Here is a 17,067-nt window from a genome sequence, read left to right as displayed (position 1 = left end):
GATCTCGACAATCCACGGCCGTTTTAGTGGACATGCCCCCTTTTCGACTATCAGCAGGCGGGACATTGAATCCCATCTGCTGATCAACTGGCGAGCGGGCCAAAAATGAGCCAGGGTTGTGAGCTGGGATTAAATACCCCCTATAATGTTTTTACCATACATAGATAACATCCTTTTATTATTGTTGCAGGAGAAACCTGATTCACACAAATGTTCTGAGAACATGAATCTCTTGGTATCTATTTCCTGTGTGTTGCTTTGTGTGTGCTGACCTAGCCTCCTGCTTGTCCTGGCTAGAATGCAGCATGTACACCCAGCTCTGTTACTTTAAATATGGAAGCAGAACAAATTTGGCAGGGTTCGCAGATTATATATAGTGTATACGTTTGTGATGTATACTTTGACAACATCAGGTGTCCAGGAAACAAACATTTGATGTAAACAGTAATATCTATAAAGTGGGCTGGAACATGATTATTTAATAGCCACCCACTATATTTGTTGCAAAATATAGTAATACTGAGTTTGTGATTTATGCTGGTCTGCTCTCATTAGATAAGAGCAGGGCCACAGGTGAAGGTCAGCAGGTCAGAAAATAATCTGAGGGGGGGGATCCAATTGCAGGTGATGTTTGTGCACCCACGAGTAATTGCAGCAACAGTCGCACTTAACCCTGTATGACTGAGTCCGATATGTGGTAAAGTACAAAATTGTGTGTATTTGGGGGGCAAGATGTAATGGCAACTTTCACCCTTTGCCTACAATTGGATTCCCCCCTTAGTCTGCAACATGTAGCATTAAGAAAAAGGTAAGAGGCCACATTAAGGGGTTTATGAGTTTACAAAGAGCGCATGAATATCCATTGGGCCAGTTTTGAGCTTATCATTCTTACCATTGGAACAGTCGGGTTCTCTCTCTGAGACCCCTCTGATCTCCATAGGCTATTATAAATTCATATTGTGGTTTGAGTGATAAATTAAGAAGCTTGTCCTTATGGTAGCCTAGCACAGATAGTACATCCCACCAGCATAGTATTTGCCTGTTCCTACGAGGCTGCTTTGTGTGCTGGCTTATAGCATGTTAAACAGTGAGTAGTCTTCTCCTTGGCTGCTGTGTTCATAGTGGGTCCAAGCACTTCTGGGATATTCTTATCTGCACTACATAGGCACTCTGACAGGAGAGGAATATGTACTGTATACAAGTTCATAAAGCCCCATACACACTAGAGGATATTGTGACAGATATTGCTCAGAAAGAGCCTTCTAAGCGATACCTTTCACAATATTGCCTAGATCATTGGTAGCCAACCCTAGCCCTCGAGAGCTACCAACAGTTCACATTTTCCAGACAACCTAGCTGCTGCACAGCTGCACTCATTAATTACTGACACATTTTAAAAGAGCCACAGATGGAGCTAATTAGCTCACTTGTGATTCTGTGAGGAGACCTGCAAAACATGCACTGTTGGTAGCTCTCGAGGACTAGGGTTGGCTACCCCAGGCCTAGATCATTTAAGATGCGTGTTCCCACATCGATAAGGGGTCTTGCGGTCTGCTGAACATGCAGTTACATTTAGCTATATCCAACAACCTGCATGCTCATCGTGTTCCGCTGACGTCATTGAACGATATCGTTCAGTGTGTATGCGCAATATCTGCTGCCGTTACTGTAAACTATATCTGCTCGGCCAGCATTATGTAAGTTCAGATTAGTCGACAGTAAATGTACAATGGTACAAAAGAAAAACATTTTTAAACAGAAGAATGTAATGCTGCTTTCCCACTGCAGACCAGTTTAAAGTACTGGTAATCTTAAATGGTATTTAAAACGGTATTAGCATTCCCACTGCAGCAGATTACCGTTTTAAATACCATTTAAGTACCATTCCCATTGCAGTGAACCGTGTAAAATGTAGAGTGCCTAAACCCCCCCCCCCCCCAGTGTAAAGAGTGCCTAATCCCTCCCCCCCCCCCAGTGTAAAGAGTGTCTAACCCCCCGTACCTGCCCTGTGCCCCCACCTCCCCTCCCCTTGTACTTACCTGCACGGGGATGCAGGGCAGTGGGGAGGCAGCGGGGGTCCATGCAGTCCCAGTGCCTGATGAGAACTAGTAGTTCTCACTTTACGCATATGTAATAAGTGCATGTGCATACTAATGAGCCGCTCATTACATATGCGCACATGTAATGAGCGGCGCTTTATTATGCACGTGCACTCATTACACATGCACAAAGTGAGAACTACTAGGTCTCATCAGGCACTGGGACTGCCTGGAGGCTAAATAACGTTTAAGAGGCATTCCCACTGCCTCTTAAACGTTATTTTAACGTGTAGGACTCTGCTTTAAAAACGGTTTGAAATACCATTTAGCTTTAAACGGTATTTCAACTCTGGCACTTTCCCACTGCAGCCTTAAAATGTTTTTTAGCTGCAGTGGGAAAGGGGCATTATTGAAAGCTTCTGCTTATTGTTGTTTATGTACAGGATGTCACAGGAGTTCCTTACAGAACTGCATTATTAGACAATAATAAAGGATTTTGCTTCTGCGAACAGTAAAAAAAGAAAACAATCTTGATAAAGAGCATGAATTGCTTTTGTTCTAATAATGGCACTTTTGTCAGACATCTAATGATTAGTGGTATTGACAGGCTGTTTTTCCTCTGTGAAGTGCATAGTGTGACATGACATTGATCAGTACAATATCCAGTCATTCAGCAACATCTAATGATGATATTACATTAAGCTGTGAAACCAGAGGTAGCGCTTTATTGGAACGGTCATTATGTTACACCGCCTGCTCTTTGTCATGACTAGTCTGATCATTTGGACGGGGCCAATGCAGAACTCAGACTGCACTCCAATGTTGTGCGTAAGGTGGGGAAAATGACTATAGCATCTGCCCCCTTGATCTATGCCTTCCAATCAGTGTGTTTCCTGTGTGCTTAGGTGCTCAAGCCATAAGGAACATTAAATAAGGATGCAGGACACTGGTAAACAGCAGCCCATTGCTACTCTATAGTTTACACTTTATCATATAGCAAATAGCTGCTACAGCATAGAGAACCTGTCATTAAATGGCCACACAAACGTTTGAGAATCAGTAGGGCCAACTTGTTCTTTTGCTTGGATGGAGAGCAGTATGAGAGAAGATAATGAGCATTGTTATTTGTATTCATGCTGAAGGCTACCATCATGTCAGGCAGCACGCTGAGTCTGAATCACGAAAACTCGCAGCCTCGTGGGCAGTTGGGCCGGCAAGCAAGTTTCCAAGAAAAGGCTGTCAGGCCACATTACAGCCAGAGCACCCGCAGCAACACATTACCATCTGATGTAGGGAGAAAGTCTGTTGCCATGAGGAAAATGAAACAAGAAATGAAAGAGATTATGTCACCAACTCCTGTGGAGTTACACAAGGTCAGTATAATGCGGCTCCCCCTCTCTCAATATAGATCAAATTGAATGTGGACAAACCCTTCTATGCAATTTGGTTAGTAGAAAGCAAGCCCTGATCACATTATTACTGTAGTGGTAATAAAATGCGGTACTATAAATCTGTATTGGTGGAGGACTCGCATCGCATAAACCTTATCAGAAACTGTACGTTCCTGGATAATGTCATCTACACCCTGAGCATTTAGGGTGACTCATTTATTACTTTAGTTGGAAACTAACTTATTTGCATTGCTTCCACTGTGCAGAGATGAGTCAATGCTTGCTATTATATCCAAAAATGGTACACTAAAGAGAATAGATTGAAAGACACCGTTATATTCTCATCCATACATATGTTTAGACTCAATGGTTGAAATAATTACATTTATAATATTTTTATGTACAGATATAGGTCTCACTGTTGCAAATTTAAATAATTTTTTGCTCCTGCCACTGGCAGTGATAATCAGTGGTATTCACAGATCTGGGGAGGACCAGTCCGGTCCTCATCTACAGACAGTGTAAATGTGAACTGGGCATAGCGTTTCTACCTGCGGGGATTCTGCACAGCCAAATACGCTTTGCTGACTATTGGTGTATTATTCGCAACAGAAAGCTGCTTGATCAGTGTAATTTATCCACCACCACAATATGGTATATGGCGACCATGGGAATGAAGCATAGTGGATTAAAGCAGGAGAAATGGTACTCTTTACCTAGAAGGGTGCCCACGATTTTGATCATGGGCATCGCAAGTAAAAAAATCACGTCGGTCGCATCGCATGCGACCAAAACATCGCATGCGATGCGATCAACGCGATTACCGCGATTTTACATAGGGAACAATGTTAAATGGGTCAATTGACCCGATTTAACATTGGGAACAATGTTAAATGGCCCACAGACCCCAAATAGCCACCCTGTGCCCCCCCCATTTGTTAACGCCACCCCACGATGAACGTGAACCCGATGCGTGGCGAGCGGCGGCGGTACACGTCCTCCGACGTTTTCATACCCCCACTATCCACGTCGGCGTGGAGTTGAGAATAGATAGTGTGGCGAGCGCAGCCGGATACCTGTGAAGCCCGCGAAGGGACGCGGATACCTGTGAAGGTATCCGCTGCGCTCGTCACGCTTCGGGCTCGGTGGCTCGCTGCGCTCACCACACTATCTATTCTCAACTTCACGTCGACGTGGATAGTGGGGGTATGAAAAGGTCGGAGGACGCGTACCGCCGCCGCTCGCCACGCTTCGGGTTCACGTTGATCGTGGGGTGGCGTTAACAATTGGGGGGGCACAGGGTAGCTATTTGGGGTCTGTGGGCCATTTCACATTGTTCCCAATGTTAAATTGGGTCAATTGACCCATTTAACATTGTTCCCTATGTAAAATCGTGGTAATCGCGTCGGTCGCATTGCATGCGATTTTTTGGTCGCATGCGATGCGACCGACGCGATTTACATTTTTACATGGTTTTCTATGTAAAATCGCAGGCGTCGCATCGTATGCCATTATAATGGCATGCGATGGGCGCCCTTCTAGGTAAAGAGTATCGGAGAAATCACTGATTTTGATAAATGACCAAAAACGGTGACCATTTTGTTTTTGGCAAATAAACATTGGATTATCTTTACTTAGTGCTGTCATCAACCTTGCAAATTGTATGGGGCTTTTGCTTTATCTGTGAATAACATGCTTCAGAGTTTATTTTTTTATTCTGAACTATGTAATTTGTGTGTTGTCTCCTGAAGGTCTCCTTATTTAAAGACTCTGACAGAGAAGACTTTGGCTTTAGTGTAGCAGACGGCTTGCTGGAAAAGGGTGTGTATGTGAAGAACATTCGGCCTAATGGACCAGGAGATATAGGGGGACTTAAGCCATTTGACCGTCTCCTTCAGGTAATCCTACTTTCCAGACATAAACACCTCTGTATAAATGTATTATTATGTGGAAATCCGTAGTATGCTGTTGTGTGTTCATACCTTAAGATATCTGGTAGTAGCTAATTGAGACATATATATCATGTCTATTTATATATTACAATAGGCTCAGGCAATCTATAAAAGCATAGAATGGGATGCATTATTTGTTGGGAATGTGGGACACCTTTAAACAATTGCTGGTTACACTTACAACTAAGTGCATTCCTATGGGCAAAAAAGGTAAAAAGTAGATGATCTAAACCTATATGGTTGAATAAGAAAGTAAGGGAAGTTATCAAGAAAGAGGAAAGCATTACCCTGTATAAAGCTAATGAGCACGGTGAGGCATTCCATATATACAAGGATTATAACAGCATGCAAAAAGGAAATCCAAGCTGCTAAAAGAGAAAAAAAAAATTAAATTGGGTTAAGGTGCCCACACACGCACCGATTCCGGCGTGCGTTGTGGGCTTAACTAGCACACATAGCATCGCATCGTATGCCTTGTGCATACGATGTGCATGCGATGCGATGCTATGCTAGAAAAAGCTAGTACAAAAAGTATGTGCAGCACATACTTTTTGTACTGTGCGATGAGGTGCCGCGGGAGCGCGCACCCCATCGTACAGCATCGCACCACCGGCATCGGTGCGTGTGTGGGCACCATTAGTCTTTCTTCTCAAAGCTAAATTATTTTTAAATCTATTAATGGTAACAGGTTAATAAATGGCTAAGGAGAATGGTTTAGTGAAGATAATGTAAAGGTGGATGAACTGAACTTCTTTTTTTTTCATCTATATTTACTGAAGTGGAGCAAACGGGAGAACCAATAAGCAACAATAAAGTTGATATTAGCACATAACGTAATATAGAAATGACTCGTGAAAATGCCCATAAGTGTCTCTGCAAAATAAAAAAATCACCAAGACCAGATGGAATCCATGCAAGGGTACTAATGGAACTGCGCCTGGAATGAGCATTTGATTTTTGTAAATTTAATTTTATCTGGTTTAGTAACAAGGGACTGGAAATAGCAGAATTAGTACCTACAGTATATTTAAAATGGGGAAGAGAATGGATGGAAGTAATTATAGACCAGTTAGTCTTACCTTGGTGGTAGGGAAATTATTAGAGGCAATATTAAGGGATTATTTTCAGGAATATTTTCAGCAAAACAAGTTAATTTGCTGGAATGAGCATGGATAGGTTGTGTCAAGCTAACTTCATTCATTTTTACGAGGAATCAGTGGGAATTTGGACCATGGCAAAGCAGTAGACGTGGTTTACTTAAGGCTTATGTAATGCTTTTCTAGTCACTCGGCACAACTTGTTAGATCACCTATACACACACATAGCGACGTGTGTGTATTGGCGATCTGTGCGAACCAGATTTTTTTTTGGGTGGAAACACTTGCAATTTGACTAGCCAGGCTATGATGACACATGGGACCGCACATAGCCGTGCTTAATTTCTAAGCGATCTAGTCAGATTGTTCAGAAAGTAAGCTAAAAATTCCCGTCCGTGTGTCCCCCTTTAGACTTTGCTAAACCCTTTAATATAGTGCCTTATAAGAGGTTAATCCATAAAATTGGTGCGTTGGGTCTAAGAAATATCATATGTACGTGGGTGATGAACAGACTGCGGAATAAGGAATGGTAAACTTTTGAAAATAAACTGGGTTCCAAAGTTAAGTGACCTCACAGGGTTCAGTTCTGCCCCCTTCTTTTCAATATACATTATTAATGATATAGGAGATGGCCTACTAAGTAGTATCCATTTTCACAGATATCACTATCATTGTGCAGGGTTATCAAAACATATAAGGTCTTGATCTTACAGAGGGACTTAAGGATTGCGGAGACAAACTAAACATGTAGTTTAATGTTGAGTGTAAGGTCATGCACCTCGGGAATAGTAATCAGCATGCAACTTCTAAACTTAATGCGGTAGAACTAGGTGAAACACTAATGGAAAAGGACCTCGGGTTACAAATTGAGTACTACAGTTATGTTTATTGTCAGCAGCCAAATAGGATTATAGCTTGTATAATAAAAAGAGGTATAGAGGCAAAGAATGACAGTGATATTACCATTATATAAAGAATTGGTGCTGCTCCACCTGGAATTTAGTGTGCAATTCTTTTCACCGCAACATAAAAAGGATATTACTAAATAGGAAAAGGTACAGAGAAGGGCAACTAAACCGGTCAGGAGTCCTTGAGCTATGAGGAAAGGTCAGCCAAGTTATGTATGTTTTCAAAGGTGTTTTAAAGGGGACATGATCAATATCTACAAATATATCGGGTCAGTATAGGGAACTGTTAGTTAGAAGCTTGGTTTACTTTAAGGACTATGCATGGGACACAAGGGGGGGGGCACCCATTGAGATAAGAGGAGAGATTTTGTACCCACCAACAGAAGGGATTCTTTAGTCAGGGCAGTTAAAGTTTGAAATACTCTGCAAGAAGATGTACTCTTGGAATACTTCATAAATACATTTGAGAGGGCTAGACATTACAGGGTACTTATTTCCTAGCACGGCGCCACCGATTTTGATTGTATCCATCGGGTCGGAAAAATCGCGTCCATCGCATGCCAACCATATCGCATACGATGGATGCGATTTTTACATTGGAATCAATGTAAAATGGTCCCTGAGACCCGATTTTTCATTGACTTCAATGTAAAAAGCCCCAAAACCCCCCATTTTAATACCAACCCCCCCCCCTCATGTTTGAAATGTGTGCGCCACCCCGTTATTGACACCAACCTGAAGCGTGGCGAGCGCAGCGAGTCCTCTGACCTTTTCATACCACCACAATCCACAACGGCGTGGAGTTGATTTGATATAGTGAGGCGAGCGGACGCGCATAACTTCACAGGTATACGCGTCCGCTCGCCACGCTTGGGGCTCGCCACACTTTATCAAATCAACTCCACGCCGACGTGGATAGTATGAAAAGGTCGGAGGACGCGTACCGCTGCGCCCGCCAGGCTTTGGGTTGGCGTCAATAGCGGGGTGGCGTTAATAATGACGGGGGCATTAAACATACTTTACAACTATATTCAATGTGAAATGGGCCATATTGACCCATTTCACATTGTCACCTATGTAAAATCGCGTTGATCGCATTGCGGGCCATTATAATGGGCCGCGATCAACCCGATTTTCACTTTAAAAATAATTTAACATTAAAGTCTATGGAAAAATCGCGTCTCCTTGTTAAGGGCCACGATCGACGCGATTTTCTCTTTCACCGGCAAATTAGCTGGTGATTGACAGAAAATCGGGTCCATCGCGTTGATTTGTATGCCTTAAGTACCTTAAAGTTAAGGAATACAATCAACGAGATGGGCGCCGTGCTAGGAAACAAGTACCCATTAAGGAAATCGGTCAGTGATACATTGGCCACTAAATTGGTTGTCTAGCTTAAAAATTTTCTTTGAAGTCATGTTTATTTAATAGGAGTTGAACATTTCCAACTTCAAAAACTATATAATATTTCAATAAATCATGCAATTCTCTCACGTTTCCTGGACTCTTATCCTCTGTCTTTTTCAAGCATGGAGGTAAAGTACATGCCAGAAAATGTTATTAATTTTTAAGCAAATAAAAAAATATTTTGCTTTGCAGCAGAAATGTTCTAGAGAGCCTCTACAAAATCATGAAATACAAACTGATTTATTTTTAACTAATAATCAACTGGAATATCGGTTCTACCATTGTCTGAAGTGGTTGTTCTTATCAGAGGTTAAAAATCTTTAGCTATAAGAACAAAAAGTCCATCACAAACAGATGGGAGAGATGGTATCCAACTTTGAGGAGTGCAATTCTTGCATTTTAATGTACACTAAGTGTGTTACAGATCAATTTAGTTTGTTGCCAAGGCTAAAATGACTTTCATGCTCACTGCTGCTTATAGACCTTACTATAAAATCAGTGTTCAGCAACACCTCACACACAATTCCCTTATTTATTTATTTTTTATAGTTTCTGGATGTACACTCGGGTGACTTCTCCCCTAAGAGAAGTCAGCTGCAATCCCTAATTGAACGGTTAAGAATCTTCCCAGGCGGCAGGATTGTATGCGAACCAAGAATGCCTGGCTCAGAAGCAATCCAGTGCACTTTTCATGCAATTGATTGTTGCACTTGCATGAAGAGAAGAGACCCCAAACTGCATGTAAACCGCCCTAGTGTATGGGGGCCTTAAAATATCCATATCACTTCTCTCAACATAATATTGGTGGTCTAGCCACTCGGCCCATGGTGACACAACACTTCTAAATGGTTCCTAGTGTAATTCAAATCTTTTTTTTCCTATTTCTGGCACACATGCAGATACAGTTCTATATCTTAATTTTTAGGGTTAGGTGCTTTCTTATAACATGGTGCACAGGACACTGCCATCAGCATCCTGGAGCACTGTTCCCCAATTGGGAGTGTTGTAGGAACTTAAGCAGTTTACACATGCTCAGATTTTTCCAGGTTTTTGATTCTGTTTATCTTATAGAAGCAAAATCAAATCCACATCGAATGTATTTTAGGACACGTTCAATCTGCATTCGATTCGATGCGCGCTCCCGTTTTCTCAAAATCGAAAAGAAAAATAGACTGTACAGCCAAGGAAATACCAAATTCGATCCAGTAAATAGAATGTGTACAATGTACCATGAATGTAAATCAAATTCAAAATCAATATCGAATGCAAAATTGAATGGGAAGATCTAATGCCAGATCTAATAGAAATTCGAATCGGACATCGAATCTAAAGCAAAACGAAGTGTGTGTACATAGCTCTAGAGGAAGAAGACTTCTAAACTCCAAAAAAACTCCCTAACCTACAGTACATATTAGTAGAGAATACATTTTTTTTTTTTTTTTTTATTATTATTTATATATTTTATTTGGAAGATGCACAAGCAACTGCTATTTGACATGCGGCATGGCTATAGTCGTGTGTGACTGCTGCTGTATCTGCAGATTAAATGCTACATTACAGTGTTTCACTCAAACTGTAACAGTGTCTATATTCTGTGTGCTTATGTTTCTGTATACAAAATGCTAAAGGGACAAATGTAATAGGGTGTGAGAATCAAAAAATGAGAAGGGGGTGAGTTTGTCCATTTTGTTTAAAGCAGCAATCATTTACATGGCAAAATCAACCTGAGTTTTCAGTGGAGAGGTGCACTGCTAAAAATGGAACCCAAAGCACAATATATTTTTGTCAATCCATTTTTATTGAAGCAAGATAGAACAAATACCCAGGATGCATACAGTAATGACAAACATAAAAGTGTTACTTTTGATAGCATGGTATCAAAATTAACTATCTATCTCCTATGGCTATGAGAGACTAAGGATCCAATAAAATCTTGAAAACAAAAATATTTTATTTCAAAATGTTTATACAAAGAGTTCCAGCAGCAGCACAGCCAAGTACAGTCTGAAACAGGTGCGGGGAACCTTCAACCCTCCAGCTGTTGTTGAATTACACATCCCAGCATGCCCTGCTACAGTTTTGCTATTTGGCATACTAAAACTGTTGCGGGCATGCTGGGATGTGGATTTCAACAACAGCTGAAGGGTCCCCATGTCTTGTCTGAAGCTCTGTACACACAGAGCAATATGATTGTAGAACAATATTGGCTTAAAATTGCTCAGTGTCCCATTTTCATCAGCAACCAGAGATGGTCGCTGATGAAAAGCAGACATTGCTTGGGGAAACAGCTGATCGCTGGGAAGCCATTGCAGGGCTGGTTGAGGGAGCACGCTCAAAAGTAGCCCTGTATGCACAGGGATATGCTCGCTCAGTGACCATATGTGTTTGGGGCTTAAGAGTTGGTGTTAAATATGTTCTGGATTAAGGGTTCAACATGCTTAAAGATGTGGGAAAACTTCTAGTCTGAGAAATGGCTTTTGCCCATGTGCATATAATAGAAGTAGGGTTGGTCATGCATACCTCATCCAGTCAGTGACTTAAGACTATGATTGACAAGCCATCAGCTACTACATAAAAGCTATAGCGGTGTACACTCCAGAGGTATCTCAGGTCTCGCTCTAGCATTCCCTCTGTTCAGCAGGTATGGCCACTTGCTTGGGACTCTGTAATAGTGTATTAAAGTGTTATATTTTGGAAAGAAATGAAGATAAGAAGCTACCCATACCTTCTAGCCAAAGGGGAGAAGTCTGAGAGGAAACTGAAATATAACAAAAAGCAAAGTAATCATATTAATTCCAGTTGTACAACCGGTCATCTGATACTGGATAGAGTTTACACTAGATTAGCGAAATATAATGTTGGTGGGGTGGGATAACATGTACCCGAACAGTCGCATAGAATACAGATAAACCACATGTTCACATTAAATGCTGCTTGACTATTACATTGTGATTAAGAATACTAAATATGAATAGAATTTTTTACAAGTTTTGGCCTTTTTTTTCTTTTTCAGGTAAATCACATCCGCACCAGAGACTTTGACTGCTGCTTGGTCGTCCCATTAATAGCAGAATCGGGTAACAAACTAGATTTAGTCATTAGCAGGAACCCTATTGCCTCTCAGAAGGAGGCATCAGCAGTAGCTAATGCGGCCGTAGAAGAATGGACTGATCACAACGACCCCTTTTCTCACCCAACCGGTGGACATCATCTAACAGCTATGGATATGCGAGACTCAACAAATACTTTATAGCAAAAACATTTTAGGGCAGTGACTTCATAGCAAAAAATTAATAAACTGGTGCTAAATCCCTGTCATACAATTGATCTGTGACGTTTAAGACACAGATGTCATTCTATGGCTTTACTGTTAAGCACAGGGGAGCTGAGACACTAGCTAGATTGATCATGGTCCTCAAACCGGAACCAACAAATCATTTTTCAGATGATAGCGCTACATTGTAGCATCACTATATATACGTGCCATTCCAAGCTCATCTGACCACATGTCGGGCTATTGTGATGTGCAATGGAATGAAAGTGGCTTATTTTCCAGGCAGTGTCTTTGAGTTAGATGGAAACTTCTCAAATGAAGACCTCGTTATGAATGGGTCTGGGCGTACAATGTATAGCTGCTAAAGTTTTAAGTATCATTTTTACTCATAGTTTATCTTTACCATGTTAGGTCACCTTTATCCTGGCTTCTGGTACACGTGCCCCTTGTATTGTCTGTGGTTTAGTCCCCAATGAACCTTTTTACCAGATTCTTGGCGTCAAGTCTTTAGTTCTAGCCATGTCTTTGGGACTGGTATTTAAATGACAATAAATAGGGCTGACATAGCATGGGTTTTAGATCAACAGAATTCCTGGAGCCTGAATTGCTATATATTTTCATATTTCTTAGGCCATTTAAAACTGTGCAAGAACATCCAATTTTAATGAACCAAGCTCTGGTATCTGTAGAGTATAAATAAGAGCAGTTGTTTTGCCATGTCTCATCGTTGTTTTAGAAGTGTACATGTTACAAAGCCTTGCCAAGCCCCGAAAGCAATAAAGAGATTCTGCTTTTGATTGGATACTCACCAGCAGCTGTGTTTGCAATTCTTAGCAATGGCATCTGCTGAGCAGGCAGGGGTCCAGGCAACCTCCATCTTGTGCATCTGTGATAGGTCACCCTGCAGTCTTATTGGTATTGTTCAATGGATATGTTACTTTTACCTGTGCAAACATACTGTTTTTTTAAAAACACTGCCAGTCAAAATATGAAGTGAACATACAGAAATAGGAGGGGGGAAAAAAACCACCACATCATATGTCATTTAATATGTATTTTTGTTTGTAACAAACAAGTATTAAACTGTAAAGTATTTTTGTACAAAATTTACTACTTTAATAGCATGACATTTATTGTCTTATGTATGGTTTTGGGAACTCAACCTGTTGAAACTTTGTATGGAACAATCATACTGTACAAAAACAACTGAATAAACAATGCTTTAAAGAACAAGGTGGTTTTCTATTAATATAAATCACAAATCTTATTAACAGGCAATTCTGTATTTTCCCTCAGTTTAATAAACTCACATGGTATGTTTCCCAAATACAAATGCTTCGATTGATCGGTCATTGATTGCGCATACAGGTTGCATAAGAATATATATAACACGGTTATACCCCTTTCGCACTGGAGTCTACAGGGGTAAATTTACTAAAACAGAAGTTCTATTGAGGATGGGATGTTGTCTATAGCAACCAATCATTCTATTTATTAAGCACTTTCTAGAGCAGTTATTGCTAACCTCAACATGCCAGCTGTTAAACTACACATCCCAGCATGCCCTGCTACAGTTTTACTATTTGGCTAAAACTGGTGCTGGAAACAGCTAGAGCAGGCATTTCCAAACTGTGGCACTCCAGCTGTTGTGAAACTACACATCCCAGCATGCCTTGCCATAGTTTTAGCAGTCCCTAATAACAAAACTGTAGGAAGGCATGATGGGACTTGTAGTTTCACAACAGCTGGAGGGCCATAGTTTGGACAAGCCTGAGCTAGAGTGTCAATGTTAGCCATCACTGTCCTAGAAGGTGGATAGAATCGGATTGGTTGCTATGGACATCATCCCCTCTTAAATAAAACTCCTCTCCATAATGTACCGCTCACACTGCATGGTAATTAGAGCCAGGAAAGAATACATACACACTACATAGATAAGCTTACAGGGCCACAGATCAAGAAAACCTTTAGAATTGCTACATCAACAACAATATCCGAGTGATTTTCCATTCAGGTTGAAGTATTACAAGATTAAAGAACAAATTACAGTTAATACAGAGTGACAATTTACAGCACTATCCCATTTTTACAATGATGCGTACCCAGAAACAGGTCATTGCCCAAAGTAGTCCCTCAGGGTAGTATGGGGATAACACAGCCCAGAGATTACAGCTTACCATGAATACATATTTATATCAAGATAAGTATTTTGGGTTCTGAGATCCCCACAACAGCATTATTAAATATTTGATATATTAGAATGTTTCTAACATTTGTTCTATTATAACAAAATATACTCATTAATAATTTAAGAAACATCTATAAAAAAGGTGATGGTTACTCCATCCACTGAAATATAAAACTTTCAACTATGGAGACACTGGCTGCAATTGCCAGAAAAAGGTACAAGTTCCCATCCCTTGCTACCAGCTGGCATACTTCACTACCACAGCCCATTGGATATTCAGGGCTTGAAGAGCTCTTTATGACAAGGGCTGTGAATACTTAAGTTGTGAAGTTTGGTATCCTCTGAGGGAGACACTTCTACAATGTCCTGCAAAAAAAAAAAATTATAATAATGAGGGCATGCAAGATTATTATATTGTAAGTTATCAGTTCAGAATAGATTTGAGTGGCTGTAGATCAGTTGGTCACCAGTAAGTTGTTAGACAGTCATTCGGTCGACATTGGGTTCTTTACTGTTTTTTGGACACAGGTAAAAGTGCACCGCTACGCTCAGCACACTTTTATTCTCCCACCATGCCCTAGTGCACAGGTCTTCAACCTGTGGCCCTCCAGATGTTGTGGAACTACATTTCCCAGCATGCCCTGACAATTTTGGCATGCTCTTATAGGAAAAAATGTAGCAATGCATATTGGAACATGTAGTTTCACAACATCTGGAGGGCCATAGGTTGAAGACCCATGCCCTAGTGGATGGTAGGGCATGAACTACTGCCTGTCGGCTCAAAAAAACAGACAATTATTAGGTCGACTGGGTTTTTCACTAACAACTTGCTGGTGACCCAATGACCGTATCCCGGCTGTGAAACTAGTTACTCCAAAGTAATTTGCAAGAATTTCTGAACAAAACAAGAAATGATGTGGTTGGGTGAGAACCTGGTAACAGTGCTCATGTTTTAGTAAAGCACAGCTGGCTGTTTCAAACTTAAATGAACATGGGGAGCACTAGATCTTAGATATCCTTAATACTTTGCAGCATAAAGTGTGTCTATTGCACTCTGCATACTTGGCTAATCTCCTGGAATGTGCAGAAGGCTGCTATATGCCAGCATCTCCCGGACTCACAGGTAAGCAGGGAATGTGTTACCATGACCACACTGCATGAGGCTAGGAGTTAGGGGAAGAACAATAATAATATAAATGATATCACCAGGCCTTCTGCATCTACCACAAGTATAAGTTCTATATAAAAGTGGATGTAGGACTACTGATACGTGTGACAATATAGAGGAATGACCAGATCAAACTAAAGTGCTATTATATATTATAATGTAGGAAAACAACCTAATAGCTAAAGTTGGAGCTGGCTAGTTTTTGGTCACTACTCTGGGACACGCAAATGGTAAAACATGGAAAGGGAACTGCAGTGTATTTTTAAAACTGAACTTCTAATTTGCATGATTTAAAAAAATATATAGTTCACCTACTCTGCCTATTTCAATACAGGTTAAGTATCCCTTATCCAAAATGCTAGGATCAAGCAGAAATTTTCAACGGATTATTCCGTATTTTGGAACATTTTCATATATGAATGAGGAATCTTGCATTTATGATGTATAAACACATGAAATACACACATTGTTTAAATGTTTTAAAACCTTGTTTTATGCAAAAATAAAGTTTGCGCATGATCTCAGACACTGAATTTAAATGCCAAGCAATCATGTTCTTGCACATACAGATGTAGCCCTCTTCATCCTTCCAGGGGCTGGCGTTATTATCGCCAGCAGCCGGCTCCCACTAGGGGCACGCTCCCCGTGGCAACGGAGCTTGCCGCAGGTACCTGCTGCCTCCCCCCTCCCTGAAGCGGAGACAGGCAGGGATCCGATGGGCCGCTGTCACCAGACTGGGATGCGCGTGCGTGGCAGATGCATGCAAGTCCCTATCGCAGAGAAGGTGATCTGGCGGGTGCCTGGCAAGAATGAAGAGGGCTACATCTGTATACAGTGCCAGTTATGTTATTTCCACAGTAGGTTTTTAGCACTTGGTGCTTACATATTGACCCTCTGGTAACATGTCACAGTGTATGTTGGGAATCAGTGCTGAAATATTTTGCAATGAATTTCAAATAATAACTAAAATTGTGCATTACCATGTGGTCGCCAACACGATACACCTTGGGAGGTGTCTCTAAGTAATGGGCAGGAAGTCCTGTTCTCTTTTGCTTTGATTCAGGAGTGGTCGGCCTAGGTGGAGTTTTGAGCTGCGTGTATAATAGTTCATGTGAAGCCGCAGGGCCATTAGGCTCTTGGTCCCCTGCCTCCTGTACACACATTGGTTCTGTAGGCAGGGGGGCAGCTGGCTGCGAACTGGCTCTACTTTGAAACAGGACATCTTTCAGGCGCTGCTTCAATCGGGTTTTTCTTTCACGGGCTTTATTAACAATTGCTTGATCAAGCTGTGCCTCCTTTGCAATTATATATACACGTTTGCGACCTCGTGTTACTGCAGTATATACGTGTTTCCAGTTTTGCCTGCCAGCAGCACCTAGCACATACACAACTGTGTCCTCTTCAGAGCCCTGTTTCCAGGAATAAAAGTGAATAGTTAGATTTAAGCACTTTCCAAACATTTTAAAATAAAAAAAATACTATATTGATTTAATACATCATTCAGAACTTGAACCAAGTCTTCCAAGGCCAGACCAAGGAGCCATTCATTACATAATGGTTATAGCTTTAATAAAAGTGTAAAAAAGGGAATTCTCTTTCTGATGGGGCGAATGTATCGGTGTCAAAATACATTTATTGTAACG

General features: G+C 41.1%; 2 protein-coding genes across 17 annotated transcripts in view; one reads left to right on the top strand and one right to left on the bottom strand.

Moving 5' to 3' along the window:
- GRIP1 (glutamate receptor interacting protein 1) overlaps positions 1 to 13,301 on the top strand; it is a 483,847-nt gene extending 470,546 nt beyond the window's left edge. For 14 of the 16 annotated variants that reach the window (XM_083182482.1, XM_083182486.1, XM_083182485.1 and 11 more), the window contains 3 exons: positions 3,182 to 3,412; positions 5,182 to 5,328; positions 11,808 to 13,301. In XM_083182482.1, coding sequence (XP_083038608.1) covers positions 3,182 to 3,412; positions 5,182 to 5,328; positions 11,808 to 12,047 — 618 coding nt within the window. In that variant the 3' untranslated portion in view covers positions 12,048 to 13,301. Of the gene's footprint in view, positions 1 to 190; positions 585 to 3,181; positions 3,413 to 5,181; positions 5,329 to 11,807 lie in introns of those variants that run through there. The other 2 variants (XM_083182490.1, XM_083182489.1) reach the window with 2 other exon arrangements.
- HELB (DNA helicase B) overlaps positions 10,601 to 17,067 on the bottom strand; it is a 44,854-nt gene continuing 38,387 nt past the window's right edge. Inside the window, exons 13-14 of the mRNA XM_083182493.1 lie at positions 16,405 to 16,833; positions 10,601 to 14,622 (exon numbers count right to left, since the gene is read on the bottom strand). Of these exons, the coding sequence (XP_083038619.1) occupies positions 14,533 to 14,622; positions 16,405 to 16,833 (519 nt within the window). The 3' untranslated portion in view covers positions 10,601 to 14,532. The remainder of the gene's footprint in view (positions 14,623 to 16,404; positions 16,834 to 17,067) is intronic.

This window comes from Crinia signifera, chromosome 4 (genome assembly GCF_055691185.1).
Source record: "Crinia signifera chromosome 4, ASM5569118v1, whole genome shotgun sequence".
In the NCBI taxonomy this organism is placed as follows: Eukaryota; Metazoa; Chordata; class Amphibia; order Anura; family Myobatrachidae; genus Crinia; species Crinia signifera.
Note: the sequence above shows the minus strand (reverse complement) of the source record. Positions and strands in the feature narration are given on the sequence as shown.